The sequence below is a fragment of the Gymnodraco acuticeps genome, unplaced genomic scaffold, assembly GCF_902827175.1.
Source record: "Gymnodraco acuticeps unplaced genomic scaffold, fGymAcu1.1, whole genome shotgun sequence".
NCBI classification, from domain to species: domain Eukaryota; kingdom Metazoa; phylum Chordata; class Actinopteri; order Perciformes; family Bathydraconidae; genus Gymnodraco; species Gymnodraco acuticeps.
In genome coordinates this window covers 7-17,500 of record NW_022991005.1, presented here as the reverse complement: position 1 = coordinate 17,500, position 17,494 = coordinate 7, and the positions used below count along the sequence as shown (strand labels likewise).

The 17,494-nt window shown below is 41.3% G+C and overlaps 1 protein-coding gene and 1 long non-coding RNA gene across 2 annotated transcripts in view; one reads left to right on the top strand and one right to left on the bottom strand.

Moving 5' to 3' along the window:
- Nucleotides 1–17,147, bottom strand: part of LOC117559417 (transcription factor SOX-6-like) — a 38,469-nt gene extending 21,322 nt beyond the window's left edge. Inside the window, exons 1-4 of the mRNA XM_034236180.1 lie at nt 16,892–17,147; nt 15,400–15,479; nt 3,446–3,595; nt 1,014–1,191 (exon numbers count right to left, since the gene is read on the bottom strand). Of these exons, the coding sequence (XP_034092071.1) occupies nt 1,014–1,191; nt 3,446–3,595; nt 15,400–15,479; nt 16,892–17,000 (517 nt within the window). The 5' untranslated portion in view covers nt 17,001–17,147. The remainder of the gene's footprint in view (nt 1–1,013; nt 1,192–3,445; nt 3,596–15,399; nt 15,480–16,891) is intronic.
- Nucleotides 6,537–12,657, top strand: LOC117559419. Its single transcript, XR_004570977.1, has 3 exons — nt 6,537–6,950; nt 8,693–9,261; nt 9,974–12,657. It is a non-coding gene; the product is annotated as an uncharacterized LOC117559419 (long non-coding RNA).
- Nucleotides 17,148–17,494: the final 347 nt, after the last annotated feature.

The window sequence follows — 17,494 nt, the reverse complement described above, 5'->3', positions numbered from 1 at the left end:
CGAGTAGGAAGCACTGTAATGCTTGGGTGGCCGTTAAAATGGGCAAAAAATAACTTTGCAGGGAACACAAGCGTCGCGTCCTCAAAGCCACTCCAGAGGAGCTGAAATTGTTTTCTGGGGGGTTATAATGAGAGGGTTCAGATTGGCCTTAATAACAGATAGCAGAGGTAGGGGCATAAAAGGTCTAGCGCGGGCAGACAATGATGTGAGGAAGCTCTTAAAAACCAAATAACGTGTGCTGGGTTTCACTGCTTCCGCTGCTGGGGTTTTCATTGGGGCTAAATACAGGGCTTTGGACTCCTGTAAAAACACACACACACACACACACGCAGGTCTCCTCGTGGGGTTGAGGTGTCTGCAGTCTATCGGTTTGTCTGTGTGTGGCGGCGCGGGGCAGGGAGGTGTTTGGGTGGGTGATGTTTTTGTTTTTCCGGTTGGAGGGAAGAAATAGTTTCACGCTGGAGCGAGGACATGTTTGCTCTGGATGGATGTACAGTGCAGATGGGAACAATACTTTGGTGTGTGAGTGTTTGTTTGTGTGTGAGTGCGTCAGTGTTTCCCCTCTGAGTTTGTTCTTGGCATGGCGAAGCAGCGTTTAGTCCGTGTGATTCTTATTGAACATGTCAGTGAAGCCAATGTGTGTATTTTCAGCGCTGCTTTGCTTGGTGACCCATTCTGTGTCCCCAGTGTTGAAGAAACGCTGTAAAAGTGTGTGTGTTTGGGGAGTAACTGGTTACATGATTATAACCTTTTACCCTTACAGTTACATAAAAAAGACGTAATCAGATTACTGTTACATTTCTAAAACGCGGGGAATATAGCAGGATTAGAGTTCTACAAAAAAGGGCATAGTGTTTGTTGTAAAAGGATAAGATTTAGATTTAGTCTACTGTTCTGGAGGCTAATACTTTCAGTGTGAATCCATACGCCTATACTGCCTGCATTTGCTTTACGGTTTCACTTTCCTTGGTTCATATATTCTTTTTTTTCTTCCCACCATGCTTGTAACGTACCCAGAGAGGTGTTCCTGCCCATGTTGGCGATGGGGCTGGGGATGCGGCCCTTGCCCATGCCTGAGGGGCTGGTCTTGTGTCCGGAGTACAGACTCTGTGTCGGGGACGTCGGGGAGCGAAGAGGCTCGGCTGTCTTGGGTCTGGCTGAGAGGTTCAATGGCTGTGTGGATCCTTCCTCCTGTAGATAATGGAGGCAAGAGTGTTAAAAAGGACATATTATGCTTATTTTCGGGTTCACATTTGTATTTTGTGCCTCTACTGTGACATGTTTACATGCCCAGTCTGCTCTGATTGGTTAGCTGGCCGGCGCTGATGCCTTTGCAGATCATTTACATGCATACAAACCTTTACAACACGCTACAGGAAAGGGAAAACCCAAAAAAGCATAAAGTAATACTGTCATAGGGTCTCTTCAAATGGATCAGGGTATCACAGTTTTGTGGTTTCGTACACTTATCAAACAATCTAACCCTGTCTGTGGTAAAAACACTTTGATAGGCAATATGTTGATGGTACGCTTAAGGACAGTGATTGGCTTCAGCCACCCCCTCAATACTGGCCCGATTTCAAGAAATGTTCTCCCTGTTAGCCAATTATACACCACGAACATCGGAAAATAGGTTTTAGGTTGAAAAATATGGAAATTACCCGTTCAAGAATGCGAATCATTTGTGATGCAGGCCTGCCAACGGTGTCACGCTACTCCAATCATTGACTCTGTGTGAGCAGTTCACCATGAAACTGAGTAATACAGCAACACAGGTGTGGAAGAAGAAGACTGCTTGCAAACAAATATTGAAATGTATATTTTTCTAAACTTTGCAAATGTGTTGAGCAGAAAAAAACCATTTAATAGATTCATAGGTCTCCATCATGCTATTGCTAAACACACTAGAAGCTTCAGATTGTATAGAAGCGCATGTGTTGGTCACCAGTGGAAATGTATTCTCAATTTAAGATTATATACCACAGCCGCTGACTTTCAATATGTCCCAATCATCCTTTGAAGTGCCTTTAAATACTTAAATGTCTAAACCAGTCATCCCTATCAGGGGTTTGCCCTTAAATAAATAAATTCCACTGCTAACCTCTGTGAACAAGACAGTTAGGAAAAGCTGCAGTGTACTTTCTTTTCCAAACAATGAGACCTTTGTGCAAATCCTCTACTCCTTATCGAATGTTCACGACCACATTGATCCGCATAAGGAATCCCCTGGAAAAGGAAAAGTTGTGTAACGCACGTCAACAGGGCTCTAGTGTTGGCAGCAAACGCTGTACATGGATCTAATTTGGAGCTTCAGCCGAGGGAGGTGTTGAGAAGGAAGAGAGTTTAAAAGATGGAGAAAAAAGGGGTGGTGGGGTGGGGAGTCAGGCTGCGGGTGGCATGCCAAAGTGAGGGGTGGGTTAAGCAGAGGATGGGGAGTTTGGGAGCCGAGCACTACTGTTGGAGTGCGGTGAGCTCTGACGCCGGTCTATTGTGACGCCGCGTGCAGCTGTGCCCCACACACACACACACATACACACACACACATACACACACACACACACTCACACACACATGGCTTCCATTACTGCCTCGTCGCCGAGTTAAGATGAGGCGTACGCTCTCTCCACTGAAGGAGTCTGGGATCCTGCCAAACAGCAGCCAGCGCCAGTGTCATGTGTGTGTGTGTGTGTGTGTGTGTGTTTATGTGTGTGTGTGTATCAGTGTGTGTGTGTGTGTGTGTTTATGTGTGTGTGTGTTTATGTGTGTGTGTGTGTGTGTGTGTGTGTGTGTGTGTGTTTATGTGTGTGTGTTTATGTGTGTGTGTGTGTGTGTGTATCAGTGTGTGTGTGTGTTTGTGTGTGTGTGTGTGTGTGTGTGTGTGTGTGTGTGTGTGTGTGTGTGTGTGTGTGTGTGTGTGTGTGTGTGTGTGTGTGTGTGTGTGTGTGTGTGTGTGTGTGTGGTGTGTGTGTGTGTGTGTGTGTGTGTGTGTGTGTGTGTGTGTGTGTGTGTGTGTGTGTGTCAGTGTGTGACTTTTAAATAAGCTGTTTCTAATTGTCGGTAAAGAGTACGGGGCCACGCTCCGTTTGTTGTTTCAACAACCTCCACATTTCCAGCCTCTCACTTTTTACGTAAACTGATCATCATCATTATTATTCTTGTGAGTTTTCCTATCATAAATATTCTGAACTCACTGTTTCCTTTAACTCAAGGCGATGTTTGTTACTCCACACCATAGAGACACTGTATTTTCCCCTGACACTGTACATATATCTAATTAGTTGTTGCTTGTTTCTGGAAAAGAGTCAACTTTCTTTGCCTTCTGCTTCTTTGTCCATCTTGTAAATTAAACTTGTCAGACGCGTTTTTAATAATCATTTTTGAATTATATTAGCAGCTCTGACATTTCACACAAATCCTTTTACATCATTTGCAACACTGGACGCACCTTAATGTGAGTGATAGGACTGGATGATCGCTTGTCGTTCTTCAGGTTGGAGGGGGAGAGGGGGCCGGAGGAGATGTGAGCCTGTGGGAGGGGGGCCATCTTGGGTCCTGGGGACATCTGCATGGTTGCCAGCTGGGCGGCATACAGCTGCTGCAAAGAGGGAAGAAGACCGACAGTCTATTAAAAACCAGTCGCCAGCAGCTTTCCTTCTCTTTCCTCTCGTCTCCTTTACCCTTAATACTGTGTTTGTTCTGTATCCTGGTCCTTGCATCTTCCGAGGTAAGATGGCGGTGTGTCCGACCCAAACACACGCATTATTTACATGGAAACAAAAGTCCACCTTGACACCTCTTTCAGTTTCCAAAACAAATGGAAGATGTCTTTGACAAGTATTTATCAGGACGCTTTCCAACAAAACATCTACTTTTAAAAACAATTCATCCATCTTTGACACTTATTCATTCAGCAGACGCTCAGTAAAGCTTGAATATCGATTTGTATCTAGAATGAAGCCAGACACAAGCTACAATAAGGTCAAATAACATTTCAATGATTGAATCTAACCCTTTTTAATATATCTATCTATAAAATTAGATCTATTTCTGTGGTTCTCCAGAAATATGAATATAGTAGAAGGCAAGGCAAGTTTATTTATATAGCACGTTTCAACACAAGGCAATTCAAAGTGCTTTACAAAAAATGAAAGACATTAAGAAAATGGCATTTGAAATCATTAAAAAGAAAAGATAATAAAATAAACATTAAAAGAAAAAATACTTCCATTAATGCATGGAAACTCAGTGTTGCTACGAATAAAAGTCGTATTTCTTTTTTCTTTTTTTTAAACAAGGTGAACCACAATGAAAATAAGCGCTAGGCAAGTTCTGTTTTTCTTATTGCATAATCTAATAAAGTCTGTGTGTTCACAGCAGAGCCACTAATAAAATAGATATTATTCAAAATGAATAAAGTACTTTAAGAATCTTAAAAACACTTTGTCACATTTTGTTATTCTTTGATGGACAATTCAAACAATTCTCAATAACTTAGACAAATAGTGAACAATCATTTACGAGTGGGTGATGTCATAATGCAATTACTTATTAGTCGTGAGTCAATTGTAAAACACTTGAAAATAATGTAAAAATAACAGAAAACTATTTAAAAAAAGACTTGGAGGCAATGTGCCTTCACGGTTGGACGAAACATTACATTTTGCAAGAAAAACTGCACTGATTTTTCCATCCAACAAAAATCAAAGAGTCAAACGCTCGGCCCAGTCCAGGGTCTTCTAAATCAAAGTTAGCTAGCCAGACAAACCGCTGCCTGAAACCACTGTCAACCCCTGTCTAAATGCATTGGAGTGTGAGAGCTGGAGTATCAAAGCGCTGTCCTCAGGAAAACCACCCAGACGTGCTGGCCTTCACTCAGACTCCCTCCTCTCTTTCCGCTCGTTTCATTACTCTCACCTCATCTATACTCTCCCCCCTGTTCTCCTTCTCTCTTTTGTTCCCTCCTTTGATCTTCCTCTGACGGTGTCCCCTTTTACTCTGTCTCCAAAATCAATCTTCATATCTTCTCCAACCCTCACCATCTCTGTGTCCAGTGGAGTAAAGTAACTTTTACTCGAGTAGAAGAACATAGGATTCAAAAAACTAATGTCACAACAGGACTTAGAAAAGCTTGTCCATGCTTTTATCTTTAGTAGACTCGACTACTGCCATAGTGTCTTCACAGGGCTCACAAAGAAATCCATCAGAAAGCTGCAGCGGATTCAGAACGCTGCTGCTCGAGTCCTCACTAACATTAAAAGAGTGGATCACATCAGTCCGGTTCTGAAATCTTTACATTGGCTTCCAGTCGGCCAAAGAATTGATTTTAAAGTACTATTGCTAGTTTTAAAATCACGAAATGGGTTAGGACCAAAGTATATTGTCGATCTCCTACATAATTACGAACCATCCAGGAGTCTCAGGTCTTCAGGGACGGGTCTGCTATCGGCTCCGAGAGTAAACACAAAACATGGAGAGGCAGCGTGTAGCTGTTATGCCCCGACAATCTGGAACAAACACGTCCGCAGAAACTCTTACTATTTTTAAATGGAGACTGAAAACATATCTCTTTGCCGCTGCTTTTAATTGAGCTGCTCATATTCGCACTGCAGTATGCCTTTTAAACATGTATTGTATACCTGTTGTGTTCATTTGATTATCTTTGCTTTGTAATGCCTGTTGTAAAATGCCATTATATAATGTGTTTTTACTGTATTTATTCCTAAAAGTCTTTTAATTTGTTTTGTAAAGCACTTTGAATTGTCGCGTGCTGAAAAGTGCTATATAAATAAACTTGCCTTGCCTTACTGTACTTAAGTACAATTTTGAGTACTTTATGATAATTGTTTTATCTTTAATACTTTTGTATGCATGCTTCTTAGGTAACATTAAGCTGTCTTTAGCTCTTTTCTGCTGTAACAATGTACATTTCCCCTCTGTGGGACCAATAAAGGGATTCTGAGGTACTTGTACCTTACTTGAGTATTTCAATTTGTTGCTACTTTGTACTTCTACTCCACTACATTTCAGAGGTAAATCATGTACTTTTACTTCATTAAATGTATTTAATACCTTTAGTTACTTTACAGATGTGGATGAATGATGTGAAATATAATCAAGTGTTAAATCAGACTTGAGTAAATCCACCAGCTACCCTGCAGTATACAAAGTCATTCAAACTAGCTGCACCTTTACCAGCTTTGAGAACACTTTCATGATCAATCATTATAAAACATATCATATATATTATTCTGATATGGACCAATCTGCACAATGAATACTTTTACTTTTGGTACTTTAAGTATATTCTGATACTTCTGTACCTTTACTTATAGCATTTACTCGTATCAGAGTATTCCTACACTCTGGTACTTCTTCTTTTACTTAAGTTCAAGATCTGAGTACTTCTCCCTCTTCTGTCTGTGTCTTTTCTCTCTCTGTTTTTACTATCTGCCCCCGCAGTCTGAACCAGTGTTGTGAGATCTGATTTCCCTGTAGTCAAAACTGCAAAGCCTCCTGGGACCTGAGATCCACAAGCAAAGATGGTGAAAAAGAGAGAAAGTGAGGGGGGCGGGGGGGTTGATAGAGAGTGTTGCGCTGCAGACACACGAGACCACCGTCGCTTCACCGCCGGAGAGCCAGGGCTCAGCGGTTGGGCCCCAGAGAAATTGGCTGGCCCTCTTTCCACTTCTCTTTCGAAGCGATATTAAACACAAACAGAAGGGGCCTCGCCGTTGAAACAAAGCCCTGATGTCACGCCGCTTATTTTCTTTGGAAGGTAACAGGAGTGCTCTGGCCAACCCCTGGCGATATGAGACCCCCGTAAGAATGTGCCGTGAATGGCTGGTGGTGAGGCCTCTCGCGTCAATCAAGCCCACCGCAGAGTTACTTCTGGTGATGCCTGATATTCTTACAGCTCTGAGGGGAGCAGGGCCGACACACCAGGCTTTGAGGTAAAACACACAGTTAGGGTCTCACACTCCTGCACAAACACACACATATACTGGGTGCAAAGTTAACACACTCACTGGTATTGTGCTGGTGGAAGAAGTACTCAGATGTTTAGGTAAAAGTAATAATACTTTTACAAGTAAATATCCTGCATTCAAAATGGTACTGAAGTAAAAGTACAAAAATGTAATATTAGCAGCAAACATTTTTTTTTTAAACACGGCTGTGACGGAGCGGATCACATGAGTGACTGACTCCACACACACCACACACACACCAAACATTTCCTGCTCTCTTCCTAAAAAGGAACCATGCAATTTATTATTTATTGTGCGTTTGTTAATTTATTAAATGATTATGTTAAGAGGTGGTTAACCTGTTTATGTTTGGGTCGGATTGTTTTAGTTTTGAGGTAATTGCGTCACCTGTTGACGGTAAACCTGTGGGAGGGGCTATGGGTTCAAAATGGACGGTTTTGGCCCTGGAAGTGATCACTCGGAAGAATGTTGCAATGAAGGCAACAGCTGGGACATGTTCAGGAGATGGTTGCAGAGAAGGCAACACCAGAGCATGTTTACTCTAATGAGTGATGGACGGCCTGTTTTGGATTTTTATTTTGTTGTTTAAGTTGTGCTGGTTCTGTTTTTTGTTTTTGTTGCTGTAAATAAAGTTTTGGAGCTTAACCCAACCGACTAGGCCAGTGTTTTTTGAACGGACAGATAGAGCCCCGTCACAACGGCTTAGTTTGAATACTTGATTCTGATATTTTAGAGGTTGTTAATACTCGCTAACAGACCATTGCTGAGGAGGATCAAGGGACTATATGCAGTCATATCAATCCGCAGAAAGAAGTCCGGGGAATAACTCGTTATCCAAAGTCGCTTTTTGTGGTAAAAATATATATACAATAATAAGCATTTTTATAATTAGTAATGCCTTAATGTATCTCTTTTTCAATTTGAAGATGGTAAAGTATGAGATAACATTAATAACTTTTTCATACTGCCAATTATCTCCATCCATAACATCACATCATAATGTATTAAATGATTGAACGTGCTGGTATACATAATAAGAACCTGCAACTACAAACCAATGTTGTCAAATAAATGGTATTATTAGAAAATACAATATGTGCTACTAAAATGCAATGGAGTAGAATTATAAAGTAATACAAAATGGAAATACATGTACCTCAAGTATAGTATTTGTATACATTTACTTAATTACTTTCCACCACTTTCTGTGAGGGAACTGTTGAACAAACAAAAGGCGAAGAATAAGCTTGTTTGTACTCTGAGACAAACTGAGATTGATTGGTGACAAGGGGAGGCTAATGTGCAGCGTAAACAACCGCATCCAGAGCTCTCGCCATTCAGTCAACCCCCAAGGGAAGACAATGCCGCAATTTCCCAAATTACAAATTGACAAAGAGGATAGCGCGAGTGCTAATTTGACTAATATCCAAATGATTAGTCCGTCATTTGGCCATCCTGAACATCATAAGGTTTTAAAACGTCTACTTTGGCCGGGAAGCAGAGAAAAGGCGATATCGTTTTAGTTTCAGTGTGGGCAGCGCTGTCCGGACTGCTGTATTGTACCGTGCCAAAAAACCTCCTCTGTGCTCAGACCAACCTGTCCCATTAGGACTGAGTGGAGAATCCCTTTAGCCGGCCTCTTTTAGTGTCGAGCTGCTATCGATCTCAGGAGTACACAAAACAAATGAGGTTTTTGTCTTTTTCAGCAGGTTTCCGTTAGGAGGAGGAGGAGGGAGAAATGGATCGACTGCCACTAAGCTGGCCCACACAGAGGGAGGATGGAGGCTAAATATTGCACTTGGAGGCTCACTCTGCATCCAAGACAGTGAAAGGGAAACATTGAGAGGCAGGCTGCATAAAGACAATCTCACTTCCACTTCTCTTTTGTGGAGCAGATGCTTAGTTTTGTAAATCGAGACAAACAAAATTGATTGCCTTCCAATCATTGTCATCTCCTTATGAAAAGAAAGTCGTGACATGGTGTATTCCTCACCGTCGTCTCCACGCCTCAAACACAGGAACAGAAACATAGAGACTAACAACGAGAGATGTCTTGAGATGATTTCAACAAAAAGGTCGGCTAAGCAACTGTATTTCACTCGACAAAGGAATCCTCTGTTTGTGAAGGGGTCTGCTCCGAGGCTCTGGAAACAATTGGTCTGATCGAGTTCCCACGCTGATAGCACGACAATGTGCTATCAAAACTCTCATGTCGGGTCAAGTACCATCAGACAGTGTCTGGCAAACATTTGAAAGATGTGTTCAATTAATTGAGGTATAAAACAAAGTAAATGATTGCTTTTAATGTCTGAACCTGTCTTTTCCAATGCTTTTTGTGATTTGGTAAACCTCTTGCAGCATTTGTATATTTACTGCTCAGACTCTTATTTTGAAATCGACTCTAATTGTTTCCTTTTCCCGTTTATGCCTTTGTGCTTGTTAGTTGTGAAGCTGCTGTTGTAATGTTTATGTGGCACAATAACTTACTTCTCTCTCCTTTTATGGCATTGCATTATTTATGTGATGATACAAATATTTGTGGTCAGTTGGCTGCTAACCCTACTCTTTTTAGCTTGTCCACAACTTGTGGCATTAGGCGCTAAGCTAACTTGCTAAGGTAATAAGTTAGCCTTGCAAGCTAGCTCTGTATTGATGTATACTGACAGTACATTTGGGTTTAAGTGTTGTAACATATGGTTACTGCAGCAGTATAGACAGAATGTATATATATATATTTTACAGTACTTGAATGTCTAAAGCTGACCATCAGTAATTATTCTCACACATTTATTTATTTTCTTATGCTTCATTTCAGAAACTACATTCTGTCGTTAGTTCTCCTGCATTCATTCACTCGGTCGATAATTCTTGAACATCATGATGATGAACTATTTGTATCACCTAAAGACTTTAGTACATCTGATGAACCATTGAAAGGTCAAATATCCAATTCACACTGCCTGAGAAAATGCCCTTCTGTATTTCAGTCTTTGCCCACCTGACCATCAGTGCCTGCTCTCTGCCTGAAGGGTGTCTACGGGGCAGAACAACAAAACATCTGGAAGAGTCTCGCTACAACATCTGTCCATCCTTTGCTCAACAAATATCTAGGTTTGATGCCAGCCGGTGTGCACTTGACCTCATTACGTAGCGGAGGAGATTGCTAGCGTAGAACTAACGTGGTGTAATTGTGTATTTATAACGCTTTTTTAATATGCTAATGCACAGTTTCACACACTGGAGAAGAGGCTGTTCTGAAAGGAAGCGTAACTGAGACTAATAAGTAAAAAATACTAAAAAAACAGACAAGATCTCAGTGAACACTCGACGGCCATGTCAATACATTACCATCGACTTTACAGTAGAGTACAGTACAGTTAAATAACTTAGTGACTCTGCAAAAGGCGTTATTTTACAAGCAGCAAAGGGAAAACTCCTAGTATTAATTGGTGATGAATGACTCTTTAATGCATCAATTAAACCATACGTTCCCCCAATATATTCTATATGATATACTGTAAGTACAGTACAGTCTTTTAAAGAGTGCAGCAGCACATTTGGTCTCAGTTCACATATCACTAACATGACAAGCTGCAAACAGCACAGAGTCAAAGGGTCAAGGCTCGAGGCAAAGGCAAGAGACAGCTCTCATGCGTGATTAATAAGTCATGAGTAAAGACACAAGAAGTGAGATAGCAATGCTCTGCGTTAAGAAAAACATCCACTTTCAGTAAATGTGACATTCTCCATGCTGTCGCTGTCCCTCACCTCCGGATAGGCAGAGCCAATGAAGAGAGCAGACCCGTTGTTGGGAAAGAGAGAGACACTGTGGCACTACTGCGTAACCACGATGGCTTCATGAAGAGCAAAGGGCTTTAAGATAGTGGCAATCAAGAGAACACAAGCACCACACGCTATGTCTACAATTAGTTACAAGACAAGATGCATCAGTATGTGATGGATTGTCATGTGTTCGCTGTATGTTGAGAAATCAAACCATGACTCAGCTATCTAAAGGTGTTTGGGTAGGATCACTTCCTGGACTAAAAGGTAACATGCAAAAGTCCAACAAGAACTATTTCGATGACGTTATTTCAATGACATAGTCGCGTTGGACTTATTCCTTAGTTTGAGTGTTTAACAAGAATTTTTTTGTGATTTTTACAATGTTCTGCAATGTTTGGAATAACAGAAACCGTTTTATAGATTGACGAATTGCTCAATTACTAACACATTTCCTGAGGGGAACCCTGTGGACCTTTCCGACACACCAACATGCAGCTCACACACCGCAAAGACACTCCAAAATGATGCAAACTATACACTACATAAGACTTGTCTATATGTATAGAGGGGTTAAGAGGAGGTGTTGATTCAATTCAAGCAGCAGAACTGTATCATTTTCACAAAGTATGCATTAATTGCGAGGCGTTTAGACTGAGTAGCAGTAGGCCTACACCATGCAGGTGTTTTTATTGTATCCATTCTCTCTTAGTTCTGTACGCTGTAAGCACTACTTTAGTACAAAGAAAGCTACTGGCACATTTTGGAGATTAAGACACAAACGAGTACAACCCATAAATCTCATCATGATTGCTTTTGGCGGAGGCATTGTTGTCAAAACAATGTCCAAACATGTGCTGGAAGCCAGCGCCTCCGTCTCACAAAATTCCTCAGATAATCATCCCATTTTTTCTCTCACGAACACTTCCCCGCGCTCTGTGTCGATTTCAGCCAGCGCTGTGATGAGAAGCTTCCCCTTTCATTCAGGTTCCTCTCCGCCTCTCATTCTCCATGTCTGAAGCAGTGTTTAAATGTGAATGAGTTTGCATCTCCGACATCATTCATCCTCTTACCTCTCACTGGTGCAGAGAGGTAAGAGACTCTTTTGATGTTTTCAAAGCCAGGAGTGGAGATTCAGGCTCTGATTCCTCTCTGCACAGCACGGCGCTTTGCTAAGTCAATAGCAGCTAATGAGGGCCTCGACAAGCAGAAACCACAATGCAAATTGAATAAACTGAGATAAGGATTCTTGTAACATCCAAAAGCAATGCCATGGTAATGACTGACATCATGAAGCGATATTGTTTGCCAGTGAAAAAGCTTTTGTTCGTGTCGCTGATAGAAAGGTGGCGGGGTCGTGTTGTGAAATCCCAGACCTCCTTTAGGGAGAAGCGATTCCATTTTTCTTTGTGTTTCTTTTTTCCTTCTTTTGCAAATATGTTCAATGATAACCATTATGGATAAGTGCTATTCTCAAACCACAGGTGTCAAGCGGCAATAAAATATTTGATGAATTGCCCGAGCCAGGTGTTGTGCTGGTGGGGCGGAATTCCTCCGTGATTTATCATCGCAGCTTTTGTCTGACACTGACAGGCAGCATATAGGAGGACTTGAGCTTCAACTTTAATCAACGCATCGTGTTATTTTATTGCAAAACTCATTCGAATAAATGTTGAAATAAACCTGTGATGTGAGCCGATGAATGCATGTTGGAACTCCTCCGACTTACATCTGTCATAATTCAGATTTTATGGGTCTTTTGGGGAATATTTTCTATATTATCAGATTCATATTTAGCCCAGTCTGCTCTGATTGGTTAGCTGTCCGGCTCTGTTGTGAGTGGGCAACCACTTAGAAATGTCCCGCCCCTTAGTCCAGTGGTTCTCAAATGGGGGTACGTGGACCCCTAGGGGTACGTTGGAGTACTGCAGGGGGTACGTGAGATTTATTTTTATGTTAATGAAAAAAAAAAAACTTTAGGAAAAGTAAGGAAGTTTGAGCAGTGTGGGTTTTATATGAACAGAGTTACACATATTTCAAAACGCAAAGTGTAATAACTGCAATTGCCTCCCTGTCACTGAGAATAACAAAGGTCCTCAGTGAAGCACAAGCCCATGTTTCACTACATTGTAAGTACAACTTATTAAAAAGATCAGTTCAAAGCAACTAATGTCGTCTTAGTGTTATTGCATGATGTTAAAATTGGTTTGCCATGAATTTAGTGATGGATTGTAAACATTTGAAATGTAGCATTTAAGTGTTTCTCAGTTACAAGGTTGTTGTTTTAATAAATCAGACACTGATGGTGCAGCGCTGTACTGTACCTCTTTATATAGGCATTTCTTCCCTAACAAATAGTTTTTGCGCTGATCAGGGGGTACTTGGCTGAATTTGTTTTTCAAAGGGGGTACATGATTGAAAAAAGTTTGAGAATCACTGCCTTAGCCTATCACCTATAATGTGTTGGAGCGCTAGCCAATAGAAGCTTGAATGCTACATAGTGATGTCACTATGTCACCAAAGTAAGGAGTTCAATGGATCTTCTTTGGGAACTATGGGATTGTAGGCTTTGCAGACCATTGACATGCACAGAAACCTATATAACTCACTACAGGGAAGGAGAATAGTGCCTCTTAAAGCTTGTACTGCAACAAAGGGCAGCTGATTATTGGTTTGTTGTAAAATAACCAATGTCAGGAATGGTATGAGTTAAAATATGATTTAAGTGTCTTATATTGTTAGTATTTGTACTTTCGAGAGATCACACGGTGTTATTCCTGTCTTTGATTTCCTGTTGTTGCCGTCGTGGCAGCTGTCATTTCTCATTCAAAACAGCTACTTCTTCTCCTTTGTGCTACAATAAATCCACCAGACAGTCTGCAGGTTGCGTAACAGCCTTGGCATCTCTAACACATACACAAATGATAAAAAGGTTTCATGCAGCAGGTATGGATTAAACCACAATTGTATAGTTGAGTTGGCGGTGGCTGTGGAGCATTCTTTTTTTACATACTTGAACTTTGGGCGAGGTTAGAACAAGTAGGAGTTTCATTTGTTTCTTATCTGTAATGTTACTTCTATTTATCTACTCACTTTTGTACAATAGTCTTGGGTTATGGTCTGCTGGTTACACCCTCAGGTTTAGACATGTGTACTTTCTCAGTGTTCAAACCCTCATGTCTTTGTTCCTGCTGCTGCTCTGAAACTCAATTTCTGCTGAGTTGTTTATTTGGTTGTGAAACACTCGAGTTATCAGCTATTGAAGAGGCACTTCTTCAGCTTGCTTTGTTGTCCTTTACTCCAACTCCAAAATGATCCACTTTATGAAAAGATAACAGTAAGTGAACGAAAACAGGCATCATTTTCCTGGGTTTTCTAAAACAGTTTTTGAAGTGATTGAAGGTAAAAACTGAATCATATATCACACGTAAATAGTGTCACACCCACTAACCATCCACACCCTTTGCACACCATCACACAGACTGAGAAGAAGAAAGAAAGAAGAGAGAGAGAGATGGAAAATAAAAGAATAATACAAAAATATAAAGGGAAACGATTGAATTAACCAAAAGAGTGACAGTTACAGTATGAAGAAAGAGAGCACCAAGATTCAGAAATACTGCTTACAATAACCATATTTTTTTTAAATGTAGCCAAGAAAATGGAAAAAGGCATAATTTCCTTTCTTTTCTAAGATTTTCCAGTGTGTTAACGCAGGTGGAAATAATGCAAATGACACACAAATAGCGTCACGCCCACAAACCCTTCACACCCTTTTTCTCCACTTGTACTGTATGTCAAACAGACTTAAGACTATGCACAGAAAGAAGAATGATTTAAAAGTTAGGGCCAAATTCAGAAATATTGCTTACGAAATCTCTCACAAAAAGCTTAAAGGTGGGGTAGGTAAGTTTGAGAAACCGGCTCGAGATACACTTGTTGTTATATTCCATGGAATGCTCTTAACATCCCGATAGCAATGAATATATAAAGTGCTTTGACAATAAATACATACAAATATATCATCTGTGGAAGCCGTGGTACTGTAAAAAGCACGACCAATCCTCTGAGCCGGCCCGGCTAAAGTAACTGGATGGCCTACCTGCCTGTCAGCCTTCCATCTGTGCACACACTTATCTCGTGCCCTCATTGGTCATGTGCGCGTTCGTGTGTGTTGGAGGAGGGGCTCTGTGAGGAAGTGGCAGATTTGTCCCTGCTGTGTATTTTCAAATTCTAGCGCACTCGAGCTGGTTTCTCCAAAATTACCTCCCCCACCTTTAACATGGCCGTGAAAATCAATAAAAAAGGCATTATTTATATTGTTTTCAAAGTTGTTGAGTTAAGAAGAGGATGCAGATCAAAATAAACCATATATCACATGAAGAAAAGTCCCTAAACCCTTCACACCCTTTTACCCCAATTAGATATCAAGAGTTTCTGCTCTTATCTCCACTCCTTTTGTTGAGGGAAGACATTACTCACTCTTTTTTAAATACACTATCATTAAAAATTTGGTGCAGCCCAATTAAAATCAAACGTGTTCTCACTCCCTTAGCAGTGGCCATTTCCAGATGGAGAGTTTGTTAGTATAATGTAGCTGATTCTCAGAGACCAGGTGTGTTCCTCTTACCTGCAGTTGTAATGGGCTGAGTCCAGATGCCGCTGCAGCTGCCATAGTAGATGGAATGAACTGCATGGGGTAATTCTCACCTGTTGAACAACCAAAACAAAACATTTTGTAGAGCGAGAAGGGAGGAGGGGGGGAGGCAGATACAGTATACCTCACAAGAGCTAACCTGAGCTTTACCTTCGACCAAACTCTGTCTCTTTCTGTCTTTCCGGTCTTTTGTCTTGTCCTCTCTCTTTTTCTTGTGCTCATGTTTTTATTCATGCCAAATGAAGTGTTTTATTCAGAGGTTAATGACGCTCATTGTCGGTACACACGGGTGCTCGAGACTCAGAGTTCAAGTCCAGTGCTCCCTCATCGGGATGCACTCATGGATGCATATACGAGCACCGCGTATAACCCCTACTGTTCGCCCCTAAAAGGCTTTCCATGTCCGAGCCTTTGTTGCAAACAGACCCAAGTCGAAGGGAGAGCGAATAATAATGGCTTTTTAATCAATTTCTCCATTTCTGTTTACGGCCTTGTGGGAGAAAATGCTCACGCAGTATAAGCATAAACATGGATTATTGTATGGAGGCATGGCGGTGTCAGAAGAAAGAAACGTGTGAAGTACGAGGAGAAGGAAAGAAAGCAGGTGGTGCTGCGAATCCTTCAATATAAGACTTTATGACCTGAAGTGTGTTTCTGTGAGACTGTGAGCTGTGTTTTGTTGCGCCTGTTTATACAAAATCCTTGTGGACTTCTGAACATACGCAGCAAGCATTCAGTCCTTTAAGTGTGTTCTTGTGTCGAGGAATGCATGTGTTTTGTCTGTCTGCTTCATCCATAAGCGTACATTGTTGGGTCGGTGGGTACCAGGAGAACATGTTGAAGAGTGTGTGTGTGTGTGTGTGTGTGTTGATGTGGTGTGTGTGAGAAAGTGTGAAATTCCATGTTGCAGATGTGTTGAGCAACTGACATGCTTTCAGCACGCCATAAAAGAGACATTCCAGTCCTCGCTGTGTCCAATGTATTGTTCCTGACGTGAACGAGCAGAGCTTGTAAATCTCTCCGCTCATTTCCAGAACATTCCTCACCTGACACACCTCATTAACATAGACTGGGATCCCTGTGTGTGTGTGTGTGTGTGTGTGTGTGTGTGTGTGTGTGTGTGTGTGTGTGTGTGTGTGTGTGTGTGTGTGTGTGTGTGCGCGCTGCGTGTGTGTGTGTGTGTGTGTGTGTGTGTGTGTGTGAAATAGAGACTTGCTGTGTCCTTTGTAGTTTACGAGAACTGTCAGATGTAGGGCTTTTGTTTGAGGGGGTGACTGTTTATCAAGAAAACATATATTTCCTTAACACTCCACAGCGCGTAATCCATCTTGGGCAATTGTTCAGTGTGTGTGTGTGTGTGTGTGTGTGTGTGTGTGTGTGTGTGTGTGTGTGTGTGTGTGTGTGTGTGTGTGTGTGTGTGTGTGTGTGTGTGTGTGTGTGTGTGTGTGTGTGTGTGTGTGTGTACCTGGCTTGTAGGACATGCTCGGGGGGAAGAGGAAGCCCTGCTGTGCGGCAGCGGCAGCAGCCAGAGAGCGCTGGTCGTGAGGAAACACCGGGATCATCAGAGGAGGCATGTGACCCTGGACCTGAGAGGGAGAGAGAGAGATGTTTCAAGTATTTACATGAAACATGTCAAAATAGGACAAGGTAAATAAAATCACCTTTACACACACAACAACAACAACTCCTACACAAATGCTGAAAACAGGTTGAATACACTAAAATACATACCGGAAAAAAATGGGAGGAAAATGGCAAGATGGAAAGTAACGATTGATCGATAGATGGATAGATGAATAGATAGATGGATAGATAGATAGATAGATAGATAGATAGATAGATAGATAGATAGATAGATAGATTAGGATAATAGATAGATACGTATATAGATAGATGAGAGATGGATGGATGGATGGATGGATAGATTGATAGATCGATTAGATGGATGATAGAAGAAGATAGATGGCTGAATAATAGATAGATAGTAGATAGATAGATAGATAGATAGATAGATAATTATATATAGATAGATAGATATATAGATATGATAGATAGATGGATGGATGAT